The 24,260-nt window shown below is 44.1% G+C and overlaps 1 protein-coding gene across 2 annotated transcripts in view; it reads left to right on the top strand.

The window, feature by feature from the left end:
- Mlh1 (mutL homolog 1) overlaps positions 1-24,260 on the top strand; it is a 42,769-nt gene that overhangs the window by 6,899 nt on the left and 11,610 nt on the right. For both annotated transcript variants that reach the window (XM_031344260.1, XM_031344261.1), the window contains exons 4-13: positions 3,211-3,284; positions 6,352-6,424; positions 7,274-7,365; positions 8,617-8,659; positions 9,039-9,127; positions 10,745-10,857; positions 14,428-14,521; positions 16,402-16,555; positions 21,227-21,606; positions 23,726-23,874. In XM_031344260.1, coding sequence (XP_031200120.1) covers positions 3,211-3,284; positions 6,352-6,424; positions 7,274-7,365; positions 8,617-8,659; positions 9,039-9,127; positions 10,745-10,857; positions 14,428-14,521; positions 16,402-16,555; positions 21,227-21,606; positions 23,726-23,874 — 1,261 coding nt within the window. The remainder of the gene's footprint in view (positions 1-3,210; positions 3,285-6,351; positions 6,425-7,273; positions 7,366-8,616; positions 8,660-9,038; positions 9,128-10,744; positions 10,858-14,427; positions 14,522-16,401; positions 16,556-21,226; positions 21,607-23,725; positions 23,875-24,260) is intronic.

Genomic DNA, 24,260 nt, shown 5'->3' with positions numbered 1-24,260 from the left:
CTTCTCAGCTCCTCCTGCACCACACCTGCCTGGACACTGCCCTGCTTCTCAGCTCCTCCTGCACCACAGCTGCCTGGACGCTGCCCTGCTTCTCGGCTCCTCCTGCACCACACCTGCCTGGACACTGCCCTGCTTCTTGGCTCCTCCTGCACCACACCTGCTTGGACACTGCCCTGCTTCTCGGCTCCTCCTGCACCACACCTGCCTGGACACTGCCATGCTTCTTGCTGTGATGATAATGGACTGAACCTCTGAACCTGTTAGCCAGCCTCAATTAAATGTCCTTTATAAGACTTGCCTTGGTCATGATGTCTGTTCACAGCTGTAAAACCCCAACTAAGACACCTATGAAGTTTTATCAGAAAACCAAATGTGAATCTGATCAATACTTTTATCTTCTTATCAGTATGTTAAAAATGTAGAGGACATGCAGGAATGGTAACTGTAAGGAATACTCAGATTAGAAAATAGAATACATACAATAGATACAATAGGCTGTCAGCTGGTAAACCACAGGCATAAAGAGCAGAGAAGGAGCACGGACCTGTGAACTAGAAGAGACTGGAAGGGTGAGAGAGCCTATGCCCAGACTCTTCTCTGCCCGTGGATGAGGATGGAGCTCTCAGATATCTCTGTAGCAACGTGCTTGCCTGCCTGTTGTCATGTTCTCAGCTGTGATGATAATGGACTAATAACCCCCTGAAACTGTAAGCAAGCCCTAGTTAAATGCTTTCTTTTAGAAGAGTCTCTATAGTCATTTGCAGCAATAGAACAGTCATTAAGACGGACATAGATTTTATTTAAAAGGCAGATGATGTGGGAATAGGATCAAGGGTGGGAGGTGAGAGACGACAGAGTCACTTGATGAATCCCAGGAAATCTGACCCTGGAGACCAGCATCAGGGTGCAGATCTGAGTGTATTGCCCTGCACATATGCTTATATACAATGTTTGAGCCAATCCCAAGCCCCTGAGTCCTTGGTCAGTCATCTCTCACCACACCGTCACCATGCTCCAGTAAAAGCCCTACCTAATGAGGTAACTCAGAAGGAGTGTGAGGAGTGTGGTCACCTGTGGGGACTTCTGTGAAGACGAGAAGCGTCTACCTCCATGGCCTGGGAGTGCTGGGAGCTGTGTTACATGTGATGCTGTGTGGCAGATCAGGACTCTGAGGAGTCCCAGGAGCCTGTGGCACCTTGCTCTCTCTCCCTTCTGCTTTTTTCTTCACAAGGTTGACTTCCACATCCCCCACAAGCTGTGAGCCGTTCTCTATAATTTAGGTAGAGTCTCTGGTGCCCTCTGGCTTACAGTAACCTCAGAATTGGTCCCAATAGACAGTCTCTGAAAGGCTTACTTTGAAGCTGCCTTTGGTCAGCTTGTAGGAAGGCAGTTTTATCCTAGCTGCCACCTTGTGGGTCAGGCTCCAAGCCCCTAGCCTCCTGCAGCCTTAGCCTGTCTTAGGAGTTACTGTTGACTGGAATCAAAAGGAGGCTTATATTGAGGAATGTCTTTGTGCCAGTGATGTTCCTTTTGTGAATTAGCTCTTCCATCCAATCACCACAGCATAGAGTTACCATCTCCCTGATTCACATGAAGATGTGTAGGAAACCTCATCTGTGCACACTAGACAGTGACAGAGTGGCGAGTGAATGTAGGCACTCTGACCCCAGAGTCTGCTCCTTCGAAGCAGCAGGGCTCTGCTGTAATGTGTAGATTGGCCCACTTTCTTCCTAAAAAACATAGGATTGTCTCCTGTGAGCAGCTCTTACCTTACACAGGTCTCAAATCATTTACATATTTAAATGTATTTTCGGGTTTAAACCAGGTCTTCTGCAGCCCTGGTTGGTCTTGAACTCCTTTTGTAGCTGAGGCCTGATCTTCCTGCCTTTACCTCCAAAATATTGGGATTAAGGGTCTGCACTACACACCCACTTTCTTAAATGTTGAAAATTATAAAAGACAAGCTGGATGAAGTTGTATATGCCTATAATCCCAGTACTTGAGAGACTGAGACAAAAGGATCTAGAGTTCGAAACCAGCCAGATTTACATAGCGAGTCTGACGCCAACCTGGCCACAAAGAGAAAGAGAGAAGGATGGATTACATGACCCAGGGAAGTGGGGCTCTGACCAAGTCATCTCTGAGTCCGAAGCATGTTCCTCTCTAGTTCACATGTTTCTGAGATGGGACTGAACTCCCCTCTGATCTCAAACTCCAAGGTTCCCGAGATCCTCTTGCCTCAGCCACCCAAGCAGAGTCATGCCTCTTTCAGTGACCAGAAACTGCCTCTGGTGCTTAGTTGCACAGACCCTGTAGCAATATTTTTTTTTGTTTTGTTTTTTGTTTTTTGTTTTTTCGAGACAGGGTTTCTCTGAGTAGCCCTGGCTGTCCTGGAACTCACTTTGTAGACCAGGCTGGCCTCGAACTCAGAAATCCACCTGCCTCTGCCTCCCAAGTGCTGGGATTAAAGGCGTGCGCCACCACCGCCCGGCGATATTTTTAAAAATATAATTATTTCTATAAAGCTGTTTTGAGAGATCCCATTATTTCTTTCTGAAGGCACATTTTTAATTCTTTGGCAGATACGTCACTGAGAATATATTACCCTTTAAATCTGAAATAATCTCTAGAGGCCATGCACTAGAAGCTTGGTTTATGGTTTGTTGTTATTGGAAAATTATTTAAGCTAAGTGTAGGACCTAGTAGGTGGTTTCCAGGTCATAAGATGTGCCTTTTAAGGGGACAGTGAACCCCTTCTTGTTCTCTTTGGCCTCTGAATGGGAGGTGTGAGTGGCTATGCTCTCCATGAACTCCACACCATGATGAGTTTCTTCAACACAGGAGCAAAAGCATCAGCAACTACTGATCATCAATTGGGTCCTCTAAAACCACAAGCTAACAGAAGCGTGCTGTCTGTAAGCTGGTCATCTCGTGTGTGACAGCAATGGGAACTGCCCGGCACAGTCCCTGTGGTAGCAGCAGGAGCTACAGTTACTGTCAACGCAGGAGGCTTGGTGTGGCTCCTTTTAACATATGCTTTCCCTGATTCTAATGATTACCTTATCGATTAGATTTTAATCTCTTTCTTAAACTGCATCAGATTGTTCATTGTTGCCATGTTGACGTAGGTTGGAAGAGACACGCTAGATAACCGTTGCCTTGATGAAACAACAGTGAGGTTTTCTCTCTTCTGGTTCCCTTCCTCCCTAGGCTTTGGCAAGCATAAGCCATGTGGCCCATGTCACTATTACAACCAAAACAGCGGATGGAAAATGTGCATACAGGTATGTGATGATGACTTCTGTGTTCACCCCAAACGTAAGTGTTACTCCCTTGACCCCCACTATGATACTAGTTTTTCTTCCATTCCTATGGATAAAATATTCATCCACAGGGAGGATCATGAGATGGAACTCTCTGACTTCATGGCTTCTTTTTAAGATTTAAATTAATATAGTTTATGTGTATGGGTATTTTGACTGCATTCATGTCTGTGTACCATGTGTATGCCTGGTACCCTTAGAGGCCTGAAGAAGGAATGGGATCTCCTGGGACTGGAGTTACATATGATTGTAAACTGTGAGCACAACATGTAGGTTCTGGGAATAGAATACAGGTTCTCTGGAAGTTTCTAGGTAATGAGATATTCTCATTTCTTGTTCCCTCTCTCTTTGGCCTCTTCAATCTGCTGGAAGAGGAACCAGTGCTTTTAGCAGCTGAGCCTTCTCCAGCCCCACTGGATGGCTTCCTAAGAGATAAGCTGTAACACATGTCAGGTGCCCAGGAAGGTGCCCACTGCACGTAGGTTTTCTAAGCACATGGGAGCTGCTCATGTTATCTCTACCATTTGCCCTTTGGTGAGGGCAGCACTGTGGGCTGATTACAGGTCTGTGGCTGCTGGGCTGCAGATTCACAATTTATTTGCTGGCTCCTGAGCTTCTGTTCCCTTCTCCTTGGGCCTGGGTGAGCTGGCTTCTTTTCCAGGAAATATCTTCTGCCTGGCTATTGTGCTGGCAGTTTCCAGAGACTTGGAAATGGTCCTGAGACAAAACAAAAATGGGATTCAAGAAATCACAGTCATGCTTTTGTTTTTGTAAGTACTGGCTTAAATTGGCTGAAAACTTTAGTCATACAGAATGCAGAAAGAAAAAAAGAAAAGCATGCTGGGTTTTTTTTGTAAATTAAATTGGGACAATTCTGTGCCCTCAGTCTTCTGAAGACTAATGTGTGATGTAACAGAAGAGAGAGTGCTTCAGAGTATGCAGGGCTGGTGTTCGGGGTCTTGACTCTGTGTGTGAATTCTGGGAGGGCTGATTCGAGTGTTAAAAACCAGAGAGACAATTGTGACTTAAGTTTTTTTGTAGTAGCCTGAGCTGTGAGTCCTGTTTCAAGACCTCTGGTTTTTTTGTTTGTTTTTGTTTTTTGTTTTTTGTTTGGTTGGTTTTTTGTTATGCCATACCTGAGGCTTCTAGTGACTCCTTTCTGTGGCACAATGAAATCCAGAGGTTTGTCTCATCTTGGCACCTGGTTCCTTCCTGTGCTGGATAGTTTTGACATGCTAAGGTCATTTAAGAAGAGGGAACCTTAATTTAAAAAATGCTTCCCTACGATCTGGCTGTAAGACATTTTCTTAATTAGTGATTAATGGGGGAGGTGCCCAACCATTGTGGGTGGTTCCATTCCTGGGGCTGGTGATCCTGGGTTCTATAAGGAAGCAAGCTGAAGCCGGGTGAGCTGAAGCCGGGCGAGATGAAAGCCTGGCGAGCTGAAAGCCGGGAGAACTGAAGCTGAGCGGTGGTGGCACACGCCTTTTAATCCCAGCACTGGGGAGGCAGAGTCAGGCAGATTTCTGAGTTCAAGGCCAGCTTGGTCTACAGAGTGAGTTCCAGGACAGCCAGGGCTACTCAGAGAAACCCTGTCTCGAAAAACCAAAAAAAATAAAAAAGAAAGAAAGCTGAGCAAGCCAGTAAGCAGCACCCTTCCATGGCCTCCTGCCTCCAGGTTCCCATCCTACTTGAGTTCCTGTCTCAACTTGATGTGGAAGTATAAGCCAAATAAACCCTTTCCTCCCCCAAGTTGCTTCAGTCATGGTGTTTTATTACAGTAATATTAACACTAAGACACTTCCAAATGTCCTGACTCACTTTTCAGCCCATTCTCTCCACGTATTGCCAGTGCCACGTGTTCCAAAGCTCCTTGCTCTCTGACTTATAAGGTTTTTTTTTTTTTCTCTATTCACCTGAAACTATTTCTCTTTAAGTTCTGGATGAGTTTTCTTCTTTTCTCTGATGCTACCACCTCCCCAGTCACCTACCCAGGCTAAAGGGTTTTGCTGGATCCCTTAACACGTTAATGCACATGTGAATAAAAGACTGTCCCTGGGGCAGATCAAGAGCTGTTTTTCCTGGGATATTGTGTTTTGTTTTGTTTTTGAAACAGAAAGCTCTGGCTCCTGGAACTTGCTATGATCCTCGTACTTTTGCCTCTAGAGTGCTGGGGTTACAGGTGTTCTCTACTGGGGTTACAGGTGTTCTCTACTGGGGTTACAGGTGTTCTCTACTGGGGTTACAGGTGTTCTCTACTGGGGTTACAGGTGTTTTCTACTGGGGTTACAGGTGTTCTCTACTGGGGTTACAGGTGTTTTCTACTGGGGTTACAGGTGTTCTCTACTGGGTTACAGGTGTACTGATGCTGGCTAGGGCTTGCCTTTATTACCAGGACCTTAGCAGGCAAACGCTTGTGGAACTGCAACAACATTTACAGCTACCTTAAGCAGTGGCAAAGCTGTTTGTTAGTAACTCAGAATTTAATAGCTCAGGCAAGATTTGTTATAATAGGGCTTTAAAATAAAATTCAACTAGCAATATATAATATGGCTGTGTTATAATGTATGATTGATATCATTTTCATTTTTAAAGTCTGGAAATACAGTCTGAATCCAGGCAATGGACACAATTATGAAAGAGATTAGAAAGTTCATTGTTTTACTAGTTCTCTCATGGATAAGTGCATAAAATATATTCTATACTGAAGGTGTAAAATTTAATGTGAAGCTTCACAGATTAATTTCTCAATGCCTAGTTCATTGAGTTGTATAGGCTTTGGGCCTGGTTAATTTTTGGTGTATGATGTTTTTATTTATTTGCAAGCTTTTTTTAATAATGAAGTTTGTCATTTTTAAAATGTGACATATTAATGTACTTATGTTTTATGCAGCTCAGGAACTTGGAAGGCATGTTCAGTGTTGGGGTGGCAGACACAGGCTGTTATGCCCGTACTGTGATTTTTATTTTTTATGCTTTGGATAAGCATCCTGTTAGATACTAATACTCTTCTGTGTTTCCTGACTAGAGCAAGTTACTCAGATGGAAAGCTGCAAGCCCCTCCTAAGCCGTGTGCAGGCAACCAGGGTACCCTGATCACGGTACGGAAGGTGCAGGGGGTAACGGTGCCGATAAACAGCTAGTGTGCTGAAGGAAAACTAGAGTGGCCTCTCGGAATAGAAGGCCCAAGATACTTATGCTTCTAAGTAAGAAAAATGATTATTGGGTTTTATAGCATGGCAGCCTGCCCACCTTCTTGTCTTTTATAGGGGCTGGCATGGTAGAAATCAGTGGGGAAAAAGTTTCGGTTGACTCCAGCAGACATGTCGGAGCCCCAGTCTGGTATTTCAGAGCTTGTGTGTCCATGGGCAAGTCCCTTAACATCTCAGAACTTTAGTGTTCTAATGTCTCCAGTGGAACAAAGAATACCTAGCCGTCTGCCCCAAGGGTCATGGGTGGGTCATGGGAGTCCATCAAGCACCTCACAGTGGGTGTTTCAGGTCTGGTCCTTCGAAGGCTTTCCAAGTCCTGGTGTGATAGGTAGGCAGGAGGCAGAGCAAACCTGTGCGTCACAGTACTGGCTAGCGGGAGCCTTAGCTGCATACAGAGTATGATATTGAGAACGCCAGATTATCTCCAGAATTTTATGTTTGCCCTTAGTCTGGAAACCGTGTTTGTATAATATAGTAATTGTTTGCAGAGTTACATTCAGTCTTACTAAATTGTCTATTTTCTTGAGCAAGACAGTAATTTAAAATGTTCTCAGATTTTTAGCACACAGCTGTGCAGCCAGCTGTCATCTGAGAAGTCCGTGAGCGCGAGGTTGCTGCTGCTTTGTGTCCTCCCCCCCCAGTCAGCACTTAGAACAGTGTGTAGGGAAGACGTGCGGGAGGAGTGCGGTGCTTTCCACTCACATCCACGAACTCACAAGACCATGGCTCTTTCTTCAGGTGGAAGACCTTTTTTACAACATAATCACAAGGAGGAAAGCTTTAAAAAATCCCAGTGAAGAGTATGGGAAAATTCTGGAAGTTGTTGGCAGGTACCGTCCAAAATTCGGGAGTGGGTCCTTGCGCTCTGTCTTTAAGGAATGTGCCCCGGTGCTTGTAAAGTGAGAGTACTTGAAAGCTAGGTGCAGACAGCAGCGCCGGCCTGTGAGCTATTCTGGTCCCAGTTCACTCATCAGTCCTGAGTCTTGATTCATCTTGCAAAGGGCACAGTTGGTCTCTTTTGCTGGGTTCTTTGCTAGCAGATGAAGCAAACTAATCTCAGATACCTTGAGCAAAAAGAAAAATAAATCTCTGTTGCTCACTGGCTAGGTGAGGTATGGCAGGAGCCAGGGTGACACACTGGTGACCTTTCTGTTGTTTCCTTCTGCCTCGGCTTTGGAGTCCTGTCCTGGACAGTGCTGTGGTTGGCATTAGGTCCATGGTTTTGTGCCCACAGCTCTGGGGAGACTTACAGGCTGCAGTCTTTACTTAGCATGCCTTAGGAGGGATGGGATAAAAGAAGTTTCCCAAAGTGACTTGGAAGTGTGATCCTTTTAAGCAGGAGAAGGAGATTCAGGCAGGCAAAGGCAGAATCAGATACAGATGAGCATCATCCATTGCTACCCATGGCTGCAGTGGGGCTTGAACTACATGTCTAGTCAGTATTTCTAAAATATATCTGTTCATACTGGAACAGCTTTATGTATTTGGTCCCCTATACTCTCCCCACTCCCCCTAGTAAAATTGTATAAATTAGCATCAAAAATATTCTCAGTGGCTGTTTTGGTTCTAAGTATGCTAAGGTAGAAAATTGGTATTAATAAATACATTTCACTAGACAGTCCTTATTTCCTGGAGTTAGGAACTGAATACAGGAGTGACAAAGTCAGCTCCAAAAGGGCTATGGAGATAGTGAGGTACTGGGGTGGACCAGCACCAGGAAAAGCAGTGATAGGGATGGCGTGCTGAGGGAATCAAGTGCAGAGGTGACTGGAGTGTTAAGGATGGCCTGCTGGCAGCCTAGGTCTGCCACCATGAACGGAACCTGCAGGTTCATATTAGCGTTGATTCTATCAGCAGCCTTTAACCCTTGGTCACACTGGGAGTTGTAATCTCTATGAGACTCGATAGCTTAGATAGCTTGTCAGTAATATAGATTATACCAAGGTATTTTGGTTTGTACATACCTTTGCTTAAATCACTTTTTTCTTATAAATCTGCCAACTCATTTAATTAAAAGTAATTTACTGAATTTATTGTGCATTTGGATACCCTCTGTTTAGCTTTTACTTTTTCTTTTCCAGGTATTCAATACACAACTCAGGCATTAGCTTCTCTGTTAAAAAAGTGAGTCATGATTATTTTAAAAAGATATATCCACTTTTGTTTTATGTGTGCAAATTTTTGCCTGCATGTCTGTCTGTCTACCATGTACATGCATGGTGCCCACAGAGGCAGAAGGGGCCATCAGGTCCCCTGGAACTGGATTTACAGACGGTTACGAGTGCCATGTGCCTTCTGGGAAAGAAACTTGGAACCTCTGCAAGAGCAGCAGCCAGTGCTCTTAATGGCTGAGCCACTCTGGGCCACGTCCTCAGTCCCTAAGTTATGATTTCTGAAGGACAATTTAGAATTAGGAAAGAAAAGTGGGTTATTTTTAAGAAAACCATTCTTACTTCTTGGGGCCTTCAGATGTCAAGTCACAATGTTGTCTGTTGTTTTTCAGCAAGGCGAGACAGTATCTGATGTCAGAACACTACCCAATGCCACAACTGTGGACAACATCCGCTCCATCTTTGGAAATGCTGTTAGTCGGTATGTCAGTAATCACACAGAACAGAGTCCTTTGTGTTCCTTCCCTTGATTCATCATCCCAGTTTTTATTTGAAACTTGCTGACAGTAAATGCTGGAGAGTTGGCGCAGTCAGATATCAGGCTTGTTCCCGTGCTTCATGGTAGTTGATAGTGTCACCGTTTCATGTCCCCTGGATGCTGTGCCTGTCGCCAGCTTGTTCTGTCGCCCTTCCCCTTGGATGTGCCTATTCCCTTTTTTCGTTGTTATTGGGAGAATTTAACTTACTTGTCACTCAACATTGATTAATTGCCGTTCTTACTTTAAATTTGTATCAGGAGCTAGAGATGTAAAGCTGGGTGAAATTTTCTATTCCTAAGACTACATTTGCAGGCCCTTCATTTTCAGAGAAGGCCCAAACCTACCCCAGGTGGCAATATTAAGATTCTCCTTGTAGAGCCAATGGGGTCTGCCTTCCCTTTCCCCAGGGTTTCAAAAGCATTAGCAGTTGTCCTAATACTGGAATTCTACTTCCAAGGACAAACTATTCATTCTTTGAGTCAAACCAAGGGAACAAGTAGTTTGTTTGTTACCATACTTTTCTTTCTAATTAAATGTAAATGAGTTAAATTTAAAAATTGTATTCCTAGAGCAAAAGAAGATCTCTGTTTTCTACGGGTTCGCTTTTAAGAGCTTTTGACAAGATTTTAAGACTGAATACTAGCTGCCATGGAATCCCCATGGGCTGTAAGAGATCAGACATTGTCCCTAGAGAGCGTTTCCAGTCAGGTTTCCAGTCAGGTTTCCAGTCTGGTTTCTAGTCTGGCCTCCTGAGACACTGGAGGAGGAAAGAGTTTGTGGGTCAGTGTGTATGTGCAACCCTGCAGGCTGCACTCTCCACCCAGGGACTCGGGGCCTATTTCTGCAGAAAAAGCAGCCTCTGTCTATGCAGTAAGATCTAGTGAGTGCTGTACCACAGTAGGGATGCAGTAATGAACAGCTGGGATGATTCTTCTCACAGGACTCTAGTCAGAAGGAAATGAGATAATTATACCATCCATTAGCAAGTTGTGCTGATGCCTCAGAAGAAAACTAACAGGGCACAAAGGGAAATCTCTGGAGATAGTAAAGAATGTGAAGATTACTAGGAGTGAGCTAGCTGCCAGGAGGCTGTTCTGAAAACGTAGGGAGTGAACTGAGACCGGCTCTTGTTCACCTGTTCTCCACAGTAAACACTCTTGGAATCCATTATGGCGATAATCAGTACCGTAAGGTTTCAGGTCAGCAGAGATAAGTTTCGGGGCTTAAAGCTTTGGGATTTAGTTATGATAATAAAATATTTAAGCAAAGTAAGGACTGGGAGCTTAGACTCATTTCTCAGCAGTTAGAGTAGTGCACTCGGCACAAGTCCTTGAGAACACTGAGTAGGTGGCTGGGCAGAGAGTGGGTAGGTAGTTGGATAGATGGATAGACAGATGTTGAGAATACTTATAGGACCTCAGCTGAACCTAGTCTCAGGTTTCTTTTAGGGCGAAGATGGTTTATAGGAAGGAACCCTGTTTTTTACTATTGGGATTCTTTTCTGACATGTAAGATTTCTTGTGCTTTCAAAAGTCTCAAAATTTCTCTATTCTAAACAGAGAGCTGATAGAAGTTGGGTGTGAGGATAAAACCCTAGCTTTCAAAATGAATGGCTACATATCGAATGCAAACTACTCAGTGAAGAAGTGCATTTTCCTACTCTTCATCAACCGTAAGTGAGAAAGTACCAAGTGTCTACACAGAGAGCTGTGTGGAACCCAGAGTTCCTGACTCCCAGGGACTCACACATGGGGGGAGACTTCATGTCACAGTTCGGCCCTAATCCTAGAGATTAGGAAGCATCTGCAATTTTTATCTTGTCTGTGTTGTTGTGGTCACACTGTGCTGCTTTACTTCTGTGTTGTTGCTGTCACACTGTGCTGCTTTACTTTGAGCAGTGTAGGCCAGATTGCCTTCCTCTCTGCTGGCATCACAGCCTTTACAAGCAGACCCTATTCTGCCTCTAGGTCGGTTCCACATTGTACAGCAGAAAATCAAGACTTGAGTATAGGCCTTGTCTTACGTTTTACTGCTGTGAATGGACACCATGACCAAGGAAACTAAGGGCAACATTTAATTGGGGCTACCTTACAGGTTCAGAGGTTCAGTCCTTTATCATCAAGGTGGGAGCATGGCAGCATCCAGGCAGGCATGATACAGGAAGAGCTGAGAGTTCTACATCTTCATCTGAAGGCCCACTAAGAGAAGACTGACTCCCACGTGGTTAGGGGGAGGGTCTCATTGACCACCCCAACAATGACACACTTCTAATAAGGCCACACCCCTTAATAGTGCCACTCCCGGGGCCAAGCATATTCAAACACCACAGGGATTGTCACTAAAAAGCTGAGTCCTAAGAAATTTGAGAATTTTTTTTTTTTTAAAGAATGAAATTTATGACACTGAGGATGATTCTAGAAATCAAGGAAGAAATTAAATTAGCTTGAAATCCTCTCCCAGCTCTTAGCTCTCTGGTGATGCGTTATTTACATGATTTTTATCTAGTGAATACTATTTGACTTTCAGATTCATGTAGCTTAATATCTATTGCAAGGGTTTGATGGTGCTGGAGTAACAATACCGCCCTGCCCCAGTAGTCAGAGCTCAGGAGCCTTTTAGACACGAGAAACATCTTTCCACACATTTGACTTTCATATTCTTGTCTTCAAAGTAATTTGTGTTTTTTTTTGAACAAAATTGAAGTTTACTAAGAATCTGTTAAATAGAGATTTAAGATGAGTACTGAGAGAATGAATGAGGATAGTACACCTTGTGATGGGTTTAGGCTTTTAAGATAAGTTTATTTTTGGGTCTACTTATTTTACATGTGTGAATGTTTTGCCTCCCCATATGTTTGTTCACCATGTGTGTGCCTGATGCTCTTGGAGGCAAGAAGTGGTTGATTCCCCTGGAACTAGAGTTAAGGATGGTTGTGAACCACCATGTATTCTGAGACTGACCCAGGCCCTCTGCAGGAGCAACAAGTGCTCTTAACTGCTGAGCCATCTCTGCAGCTTACAAAGGAGGGTCATCACCTCTCACAGGTGTTTTTTGTTTTGGGTTTTTTTTTTTTTTTTTTTAAGGTTTGGATATATTTATTTTGTTTCCTAGTTTACATACAAAGTAAAAGGTCTCATGGCATTTTCATATGTACTTCTTCTCCCTCCTCAGCTCCTGATCCTGCCCATGCCCTGCCCTGCCCTGCCTAGGAGTTCCCCTTCCATTTCCATGTCCCAGTATTCTGTCCTATGCCACATCTGTCTTTAAAGAAAATCTTTTTAATTTATTTTTATTTATGTGTGAGTGCAGTGCCTGCAGAGGCCAGAAGAGAGTGTTGGATCCCCTAGGGCTGGAGTTGCAGGTGACTGTGAGCTGCCTGGTGTGAGTTCTGGAAGCCAAGCACTCCGTCCTATGTGAGAGCAGCAAGCACTCCGTCCTATGTGAGAGCAGCAGCACTCCGTCCTATGTGAGAGCAGCAGCACTCCGTCCTATGTGAGAGCAGCAGCACTCTGCTGCTGAGCTGCTGAGCTGCCTCCCTAGCCCTCAGCTTGTGTATATTCTCATCTTTTTTGTTTGGTTTGGTTTGGTTTGGTTTTGGATTTTTGAGACAGGGTTTCTCCGTATAACAGCCCTGGCTGTTCTGGAACTTGTGTTTTAGACCAGGCTGGCATCAAACTCCTAGAGATCCACCTGCCTTTGCCTCCCGAGTACTGGGATTAAAGGTGTCCACCACCGCCTCCTGGCTCATCATGTATATTTTACAGCAGTTGTTCAGACCATCTAGGAGCAGTTAGAAGAGGCCAACCACTGTTAGACACGTCTGCTAATACCATTTATATTACCAGGCATATTTCCTACTATATTAAGAAGTCCTAAGCCTAATAAATAATAAGGCTTGTCAAATGTAAGGCTTAAGAACAGTGTTTTCATTTGTTTTGTTCTAAGCATAAGAAAAACAGCTGCAGGGGACAGTGTAAAGTCTCAACAGGTAAAGGCACGCGTCAGCAAGCCTGATGACCTGAGTTCTGTTCCAGGGCCATATCTTAGAGCTGACTCCTGAAAGTTGTCCTCCACATATCTCTGTCCCCCCTGACCCTCCTTCCCCCAAAAAATAAGTACACTTAACGACATTTTTTAAAAAGAATAACTGCTTTATATCACACATGTTGACTGTGGAGCAGACAAGCAAGAAGAGTTGATTAGGGATCATTTGACCGGCCTGATCATGTTCCTGCTGGGTCCATGAACCTAGTATGTGTTAATGCTGGCTAATTTGTTCATAATGGCAAAAAAGGCCAGCTTCCTATTCTGTCCTGTGTATGCTCACCTAGGGACAGTGACAACCGTCACTGTGAAAGCCTGCCTCACATTCAGAGACCTCAGCAGATTTGCTTCGTCTGTCTTGTTAGGTATACCACCAGGCCTGTGTGGTCAGGACAGGAGTTATGGAGCACAGTGTGGCATTGTTAAAGGGCTGTGGATGTGGGGATCACTCAAAAAATAATAGTCTCATCATTAATAAACATCGCTCTTGTTAGAAATACAAAGATGTGGCATATTCTTGGCTGCCAGTTCATAGAACAATAGTTCATTAAGCTATTCTTTAAAATCTGTCTCAGGAGAAAGAATTTTCTGAAAATAGATCTTCCTTTGTCTTTAGTCTTAACTTCTAGCCTTTCTCTATAGCCTCTAAGCCTACGTCACTTAAATCACCTTAACCATGCATCGGGCTGTTTGTACTGCCTGAGATGCTGAACTTGTTCTTAGCCTTCGTCATTTAGTATGGACAAAGTTAGTGCTCCCTCTTACCTCACTATGGATCACACACATCTCTGTTGCAGGGCTGGACACTTGGGCTGGAGTTAGTTTATCCACCACTATGGATAAACTCAGCAGTTGGCATGTATGAATGGTAGCTTCATCTTTGTGGATTGAAATGTCTGAGAGCTGCTGAAGGCCAATGACAGCAAAGCTAATGCACATAGGCTGATGGAGGAAGGCAAGCGAGCAGGCGGAATTGGATGCCCTCTCATCTTTTCTGCTGCTTGGATGAGAGGAAAAACCCCAAGCCTGTAGTGAGATGCTGGGAAGTGGTGACAGATAAAGGGGGCTTTTGACTTTTGTTCCTGGGCATCTGATAGGTTGCCACTCCAGGGGTGACTTTATGGCTGTTGTGAGGATGCAGGTGTGACCTCATCTGAGGACAAGTGTGATCTGGTTAACTCTCCTTTTGTTTTTTCAGACCGTCTGGTAGAATCAGCTGCCTTGAGAAAAGCCATAGAAACTGTATATGCAGCATATTTGCCTAAAAACACACACCCATTCCTGTACCTCAGGTAACGTAGCACCAGACTCTTCTGTGAAAGAGGTTGCCTGTCGGTTGTCAGCCGGGGCGGGTCCTGGGCACTGCTTTGAAAGGATGCCCTGTCCCTCCACAGAAAAATGGCACCATTCTCACTCACTCAGAGGCTCTGTGTTTCCTTCTACTTGGGTCAAGAAACAGCATCCTGCCCTGCGAGGAGTCTTTAAACATTTTAAAAGATTCTTTTTCTTTGTTTATATAATTTAAAGATAAGAGAAAGAGAGAAGGAGTGAGAGAGCATGGGGCATGGAACACAAGTGTGGTAGTCAGAAGAGAGAGAGCATGGGGCACAGGACACTAAGAACACGTGTGGAAGTCAGAAGACATATTTCTAGACTTGGCTTTTCTTTCCTCTTTGCACGAGTTGTGGTTGGCGGGCCTGTGGTACCTGCCTTTCCTGCCTGCCTTCTTGTAGGGTTCTTGCCGTAGCTTGGCAGGTGCCGGTAGCTTCCGTAAATACTATAGCTATAGCAGCCATGCTTCATCATCACACATAGGTGAGGGCTTGTCTAATTTAGATCAAACCGCACACAGTCAAGGTCTCTTTACGTCGTGTTCTGCTTGTCTGAAAAAGCCTTTCTAAAAATCAGCATGAAGAATGACCATTCTCTGCAACAAAACTGCCCAAGGGCCCAGAACATAACTGAAATCTTTCAAGTTTGAAACCTTAACCTTCTGGCAGAAACTAGGAAAGTTAATTCTCAGCTGGACCTTCTGGAACACTCCTATGAACCCAATGGTTTGGAGAATTTTAAGTTTCTAGGCCAGTGTAATAGGACCCTGTCTCAAAAAAAGAAAGTTTTCTTTGTTCTGATCTCCCTGAAATGTGAGAAATAGTAAAAATTCATGTTAAAAATGGTTTAGATGAAATCAGACATCTAAATGGCCCTGGATGGAAGTAGTTTCTAGATTGAGTGTACACTTGTTGACTCCATCATGTTTCCTGGCTGGGTAATAAATCTGTAAGGTCATCAGCTTGTTCTGTACTAGGCAGGATCTGAATAGGAGATGGAAGTCATGCAGCAGAACAAGGAAAATTTAATGAAGAAATTAATACTGAAGTCAAGTTCCAGAGGGTTAAATAGTGAGAGATCAATGCCAGGAACAAGGGTGCAGAGAGCAGCCCTCCCCAGGGCTGAGCTATTGAGAGAGCCTCTTGCCATTCTGGTCCCGAGGGTGGCTTGCTGCACCTGGAGAAGTGCATGAGGCAGTTCTTGGCACTGTACTGAGGAGCTGCTGGTGCTGCACTGCCCATAAGAACCTGTGCTGCTGAGCTTTGTGTGCAAGATTCCTCCTGTTGTCCCTGAAGTGCCCTCTACTGACAGAGCTTCTTATTGCAAAGCTCCATTTTTAGCAAGCCATGCAAGATGGAAGAGGAGCGGGGTAAGAGCTCTGAGTTGACTAGAGAGTCCTGCATCTTCTGAAAAGTGAGGGAAGGGGACAGTTTGATAGTTACCCTGTCTTTAGAGCTCAGAGACCTTGGCTACTTGTCTGAGGTCACAGAATCCAGCACTTCTGCTGACAGCTAACATGCAGTAACTATCACACACACACACACACACACACACACACACACACACACACACACACACAAGTCTTGCATGGACTTAATTTCTACTGTATCTCTGGAGTTAGGAGAGCTGCTGTTTCCAGTATATAAATGACACTAAGACCAAGGATGGTGGTGCAAGTCCCTGAAAGCTACACAGTTCCTGAGTACAAGAGATAGCATGCAGTCTCTCTGACTTGATCTTGAGGTTTGAGGCCATAGTGACTTGGCCATGTTGTCTAGTGGTCACATGTCACCACATGTAGATTTTTTCCATCTCTTGTGGTCTTTTCTTTTCATGCTAGTTTGGAAATCAGTCCTCAGAACGTGGATGTCAATGTCCACCCCACCAAGCATGAAGTTCACTTTCTTCATGAGGAGAGTATTCTCGAGCGTGTGCAGCAGCACATTGAGAGCAAGCTGTTGGGCTCCAATTCGTCCAGGATGTATTTCACCCAGGTGAGGGCGTCGACCTCCACCGTCTTTCTGAGCCTGTGCTGCTTTGAAATGTGCTCCACATCATGAAAACTCAGATATTTTTGTTATAACCTTGAGTTGTCTTTATATTTCTTTGATAGTTTCTTTCAGTAACATTTTCTCTGGGATTTATGTATTTGAGTGTGTCTCACTCTGTCTGTGTTCCATGCACTTGTGCATAGGGCACGCATCTATACACTTACGTGCAGAGGCCAGGGCAGGGGATTGAATTTGTTCTGTCTCCTTACTGCTTGAGCCTGACTTTCACTGAACTGATGTTCTCTGAGTGAGGCTGACTGGCAAGTGCTCTCAAGATCTGCCTGCTTCTACCTCCATGAATAGATGCTGTGGCCAGTCCAGACCTCACTTGAGCACTGGGCATTTGAACCAGGTCCTCAGGCTTGCACAGCAGATGTTCTTACACTGAGCCAGCCATGCCTCTGGATTTTGACTGCCTTCCAAGAAAGGTGTTCTGTTTTTGAATAGAGCTGATTCTTTGTTTTAATTTGTATGCATTTTCTAAGCACAGATAAAATTAAGTAGTACATATACCTGCTGCCCAGCTTTAATAACTTCAGTATTTTCCCCTACTGGTTTTATATAGTCTTGTCTTACTTAGGGAAGAAAAAAGTATATCTTAAAGACACAGTAGACATTGATTTCTTCCTTAGTACTTCATTAAACATCTAAAAAGTTTCTTATATAACTTGATATATAAATATAATATGTGTATAATTACTAATATATAATATACATTAATGCCAGCACTTCTGCTGACAGCTAACATGCAGTAACTATCACACATACACACACACACACACACAGATGCCTTGCATGGACTTAATTATATTAATAATTATATTATAATTATTATAATATAAATATGACAGGCAATAAAATGAATAGCAATGACATCATTTACTATCTAATCTTATTCAAATATCTTAATTATCCTGAGAGTCTGTTTAACAGTAGGTGTGTTCAAATCTGTATCCAGAGAAGTTTGGGTCATAATATTTGGTTGTTACATTTTTTTAAATCTCTTAAGTTGTCTCTCTGTCTGTGTTTATTTTTATTTTGGGGAAACAGGGTTTCATAGCCTAGGCTGGCCTTGAATTTGCATATAGCTGAGGAACCTTAAACTTCTGAGTCTTCTTCCTCTGCCCCTCAAGAACTGGGACTCCAGGTGTGTGCCCCCAGGTGTCCCTTCCTGAAGTCTCTTAAGTCCCTTTGAATTAAGTAAAGCCACCTTAATTCAACTATTTGTGTGTGCTTGAAAATGGAGGGTGGTGCACACATGTACTGTGGCAAGCATGTGGATCTCAGAAGGTAACTTGATGAGTCAGGTGTCTACTTCTACTGGTGAATTCCAGGGATTAACTCAGGGTGTCAGGGCTTGGCAACCAGCACTTACACCCACCGAGCCATCTTGCCAGCCTCTGCTTCTTTTTTAAACTTGCTGTTCTCGTTGGTGTCTCTGTGTTTCTTGTAGCACAATGTACACTTAGATTGATGTGCTGTTTCTTTGTAGTATTATTTAATTCTCTCTGATCCTCTATATTGCTTTGAGTTCGAATTCTAGGGCATAACTATATTCAGTCACAAAAATATTATTTTTGCCTAGATTTTTTTTTCTTGTAAGTTTTATTCATTCTAGTTTGATCCCTCAAAAATGTACCTTAGTTTTTTGCACTGCCAGTGGCTGTAAATTCTCATACTCTATTCCAAGAGCTATTGTTTGATATTATAAACTATGGTAAAAAGTCATAGAGTGCAGCATCTGAAGCATTTTAACCACATACACATCCAGTGCTGTCAACTACATTCACATCATTGATCTGGCTCGGAACTTTCCCGAATCACAGCCTATAGTCAGTTGGCCAGACGACTGTCCCCGTGCCCCTCCCATTCACTTTATCTGAAGATGTTCTTTGTTGGGTTCATTCATATGTGTCCATCTTACTCCTCTTGGTAGTGAGGAGGCAAATGCTGGTCTTGCTTCTGCTGTGGGTTATGGATGGAGGCTTTCTTGTGAGAAGCAGCTGGGTTGGTGGTGAGAGAGAGCACACAGTGAAACTTAAACGTGAAATAATTAATGGACTCTGTGGAACAGGCCTGGGGATGGTTCTGGGAAGGCAGGGCCTTGTACTCCTGGTGCATCCAACAGGAGGCTCATAATGACTTTCTATGTTAAGAGTGAGCTCCTTTGGTGACTGCCTGGTTCTTTTTTGTTAAGGTTGCCCTCCACTACCTTATTAGCATTTCCATTACCATTACTGTAATCAGTTATTACTTTAGATTGTAAGACTATGATCTTACCACTTTATCATCTTTTCCTGTATTTTTATATATACATATATAAAAATATATGTATATATGTATACATATATAAAAATATGTGTATATATATGTGTATTTTTATATACACATATAAAATATATATGTATATATATGTATATACATATATATACATATATATATTCTTTTTTTTTCCTTTTCTTTTATTGGATATTTTCTCATTATTTATATTTCAAATGTTATCCCCTTTTCCAGTTTCTCCTCCAGCAACCCCCCATATCCCATACCCCCCTCCCCTGCTTCTATGAGAGTGTTTCCCCACCCACCCACTCCCGCTTCCCCACCCTGGCATTCCCCTACAGTGGGTCATCCAGCCTTCACAGGCCCAAGGGCCTCTCTTTGAATTGATGCCCGACAAGGCCCTACATATGTGGCTGGAGCTATGGGTCCCTCCATGTGTACTTTTTGGTTGGTGGTTTAGTCCCTGGGAGTTCTGGGGGCTCTGGTTGGTTGATATTGTTGTTCTTCCTATGGGGTTGTAAACCCCTTCAGTGCCTTCAGTCCTTTCTCTAACTCCTCCATTGGGGACCCCATGCTCAGTCCAATGGTTGGCTGTGAGCATCCGCCTCTGTATTAGTTGGGCTCTGGCAGAGCCTCTCAGGAGACAGCTGTATCAGGCTCCTGTCAGTGAGCACTACTTGGCACACCTCATGGCAGAGCCTCTCAGGAGACAGCTGTATCAGGCTCCTGTCAGTGAGCACTACTTGGCACACCCCATCTGGTAGGATAAGGATCCTGCTGCTTAATGTCTGGGTGTGGATCCCCAGGTGGGGCAGTCTCTGCATGGCCTTTCCTTCAGTCTCTGCTCCACAGAGACTTTGTGTTTCTTTGTATTTCTTCCCGTGAGTATTTTCTTCCCCCTTCTAAGAAGGACTGAAGCATCCACACTTTGGTCTTCCTTCTTCTTGAGCTTCATGTGGTCTATGAATTGTATTTTGGATATTCCGAGATTTTGGGCTAATGTCCACTTATCAGCGAGTGCATTTGTGATTGGGTTACCTCACTCAGGATGATATTTTCTAGTTCCATCCATTTCCCTAAGAATTGTCCTGTATTAATTGACAAGAATCTTCTGCATAAAACTTTATCTCAGCCGGGCAGTGGTGGCACATGCCTTTAATCCCAGCACTTGGAAGGCAGAGGCAGGTGGATTTCTGAGTTCCAGGACAGCCTGGTCTACAGAGTGAGTTCCAGGACAGCCAGGGCTACACAGAGAAACCCTGTTTCGAAAAACAAAACAAAACAAAACAAAGCCTTTCTCTCATTTGTTAGAACTGTTGCTCGCCCTACTGAGTCACAGCAATTAGCAAAGCAACCATGTTAATCAAATGGAGATGTTTGTCTTTTTCCCATTTTCTTGTCCAGTTGAAGTCCCTTCACCTTTTTGGATCCAGTTCCATTAGGTTTCAAGATTTCTTGTGTCTGGCAATGCAAGATGCTGTGGGCAACCTTGTGCTTCTTTTCAAGCCCCTACTGGGATTGGTTATTTCTCGAAGGTGCTCTAGTTCATGTCAGTGGAATTGGTATTTGGTAACCAGAATCCAGAATCTGGGACCTGTGATTTTCACTGTTCCTGTGTAGTCACTGATTTTCAGACTCCAGTAGATAGAATGAAGGAAGGAAGTACATTTAAAAGTAGAATTCTGAGGCTAGTAGCTCAGTGGTAGAGTGCTCATGATTGTCATGGGGTCAGTCCCCCAGCAAATTTTAAAAGGCAGCAGAGTGATAGTTGCCGGGCCTAGGGTGAGAGGGAAAGGGAAATTAAGTAGAGTCACAGCTATGTGAATGTACCCACTGCTGTGGAATTCTAGCTTAAACATTGTTTAACATGGTTTGTTTCCTGCTGTGTGTGTTTTACCATAAGAAATAAAATAGAATCTTTTTAGAGTAGAAAAATGGTCAAAATGTAAGTTCTTTTCATATTTCATGTTAACCTAATTTTAAGATTATAAGAACTTTGCTTAATTCTTGAATTTTTTTTTTAAAGATTTATTTATTTATTATATGTAAATACACTGTAGCTGTCTTCAGACGCACCAGAATCTCATTACAAGTGGTTGGGAGCCACCATGTGGTTGCTGGGATTTGAACTCATGACCTTCCGAAGAGCAGTCAGTGCTCTTCCCCGCTGAGCCATCTCACCAGCCCAATTCTTGAATTTTATACTTATGAATGTTATCCTGTGATGTAGCTCCACCTGGTTCCGACATCTTTGTCTAATACTATTCTTCTTTGGCATCTGGACATTCATGTGCTGAAGACTGGCCCTTTTTTCTGTCTTCTCTTTTGAAACAGACCTTGCTTCCTGGACTTGCTGGGCCCTCTGGGGAGGCAGTTAAACCCACGACAGGTGTGGTTACCTCATCTACTAGTGGAAGTGGTGGCGACAAGGTGTACGCTTACCAGATGGTCCGTACAGACTCCCGGGACCAGAAGCTTGATGCCTTTCTGCAGCCTGTAAGCAGGCCTCTGCCCAGCCAGCCCCAGGACCCTGTCCAAGGGGACAGGGCAGAGAGCTGTCCTGAAGAAGCCAGGCAGAAGGACGAGGAGATGTTTGAGCTCCCAGCCCCCACTGAAGAAGCAGCTGAGAGTGAGAATTTGGAGAAGGAATCAGTAATAGGGACTTCAGAAGCGGCACAGAAGGCGGCAACCATTTCCAGTCCAGGCAGCTCCAGGTATGGCCTCCTGTATGCCTCACTAAAACTCTTGTAGCAGGTTCTCCACAGATCAGGTGCTCCTTCTACTAGACTGGGGCAGTGTGGTGGCCTTGTTTACTGTCTACATCTGACAGTGGCTCACATGGTTTCCTGTGAGAGTTCTTAAATGTCCACTGTTCTGTTTTAGTTAATACATCAGAAGGCTTTTGTGACTGAAGAGAGAAGCCTGAAATGGCTCTTCTGCCCTTGCCATAGCTGCTGCTGGGCCTTTCAGAAGCAGCCTAGTTTACAGGATTCCCACAAGTATAGGAGCATGTGGGAAGAACCGTGGGAGGAGCTGTGGTCAGCAGACTGTCATTTAACCTTGAGCACTTGTAGTGCATACTCTACAAGTTCGCAATCCGAGTCTCTGGGAGACCGCTCAGGAGGTGGCCAGGCTTCATCAGGAGCTGTATTGACCCTAGTGCTCACTTGCCCTGAGTGCATATGCTCTTAGAGGTGCTAGCAGGAACTCTGGCACTGAAATGGGCACTGTACTTAGACATACAGCTTAACTCCAGTTGACCATTCCTTTATTATGTAAGCAAGACAGCACCCAAGCAAGTTTTTCCAGAGAAAAAAATGATGTGGGTATTTTTCAAGCATGGCTACTCTATATTTATTATCTTATTTAATGCTCTTTTCCTGCCTGCCAGGGGAATATTTCATTTGTTCATCATTGGGGAGTTAAATGCTATTTATCATAGAGCAGTCAAAAACCCATAAAGCAATAATAGGGTTGTATTGCTTATACTGAAGCCTTCCCAAGGCTTCCCACTGCACACGGGGTGCATCTCACTTGCTCCCCACTTGCCCTCTTTGCAGTACGATAGCCAGATGACTCATGGGTAGTCTGATTGGCTGAGCTTCCATCCTTTTACTGCCCTTGGTTTTCCTCAGCCTAAGAGACGCTGGGCACTTGTCATTCATGTCTCAGCTCAAGTGTCACCTTTCCCAAAGTCTTTTGTCTTTGTAATTTTTCTATTGGTATAAAGAGACATCATGGCCGAGGCAACTGATAAAAGAAAGCATTTAAGGGCTTCCATATAATTCTGAGGATTAGTCTGTGGTCATCATGGCAGGGAGCATGACGGCAGGCAGGCAGGCAGGCAGGCAGGCAGGCAGGCAGGCAGGCAGGCAGGCAGGCAGCAGGCAGGCAGGCAGGCAGGCAGGGTACTGGAACAGTAGTAGAGAGCCTACGTCTAATCTGTAAGTTAGAGGCAAAGAGACGGAGACTGAAACTGTTGTGAGGTTTTGAAACCTCAAAGCCTACCCCCAGTGACCTTCCAGTAAGACCTTTCCAAATAGTTCTACCAACTAGGGACTAAATATTCAAGTATATGATCCTATACAGGCCATTCTCGTTTGGACCAACACATTGACCATTCAGATAAAAGATCCCTCTCCTCTTACACTCCCATCAGCCTTATTATGTGGCCTTGCATTTTCTTCCTAGCATCTGCCACTATTAAAAGTCTTTTTCTTGGGCTAGAGAGATGACTCAGCAGTTAAGAACACTGGCTGCTCTTACAGATGACCCAGGTTTGATTCCTAGCACCTAGAATCTGTGGGCCACAGCCACCTATAATTCTCCCAGGAAACTCAATGCTGTCTTCTGGTCTCTGCAGGCACCAAGGCGGCGTGCACATGGTACAGGGACATACATTCAGACATAACAGCCATACACAGAAAGTACTACACATTTAAAATTTGATTTTAAAAATCTTTTTCTGTTGCTAACTTTTCCACTAGAAAGTAAGCAAGAGAACTTCCCCTTTCTAATGTGTTTGTTCACTGCTGTATGTTATTGGTGCCTATCAGTGTGAGAGGGATGGGTGGGTGGGTAGACAGCCAGATGGATGGAGGATGGAATGATTCATGAATTAATGAGGTGTTACAAGGTGAGTTTACTTGTTCAAAGGCCTTGAGATCTGAGGGTTGTCAGATAAATAATCTTGTCTACCAAGGTGCAGCTGTGTAGACGCAGCCAGTGGCAGGGAGAAGCTGCTCCTTCCTCCAAAGTACAACCCTTACATCTAGCTGAGTTAAAAAATAAAGTGGAAAAGTAACAACCTGCCAGTTCTCCTCTTCATTGCAGAAAGAGACATCGGGAGGACTCTGATGTGGAAATGGTGGAAAATGATTCTGGGAGAGAAATGACAGCTGCTTGCTACCCCCGGAGGAGGATCATTAACCTCACCAGTGTTTTGAGTCTCCAGGAAGAAATTAATGAGCGGGGCCATGAGAGTACGTAAGTGCTGAGGTTGGCATGTCACTGAGTGAGGGCTTTGCAAGTACAGAAAGCACTCAGGTTGTCAGATGGGCATGGCCTTATGCTGCACAGGCAAGCTGTTGTCCTTTACACAGAAGACTCTCCTCTAGAGGAAGAGACGGGGAAGTAATCTATTGATTTTAAGCAGAGTTAGCTGGTATTTCTATTAATGAAGGGTAGACTATAATGGTCATTGCAGAAATTTCTGCTTTGTTTGTGTTATTGCTAAAAGCAGCATCGTGAATGAGCAGCAAAGTCCTTATCCTACCAGACGGGATGTGCTTGGCTGGGCATGGGTAGATCCTGCCACGTGACGGGATGTGCTTGGCTGGGCGTGGGTAGATCCTGCCACGTGACGGGA

This window comes from Mastomys coucha, unplaced genomic scaffold (genome assembly GCF_008632895.1).
Source record: "Mastomys coucha isolate ucsf_1 unplaced genomic scaffold, UCSF_Mcou_1 pScaffold23, whole genome shotgun sequence".
NCBI lineage: Eukaryota > Metazoa > Chordata > Mammalia > Rodentia > Muridae > Mastomys > Mastomys coucha.
Note: the sequence above shows the minus strand (reverse complement) of the source record. Positions and strands in the feature narration are given on the sequence as shown.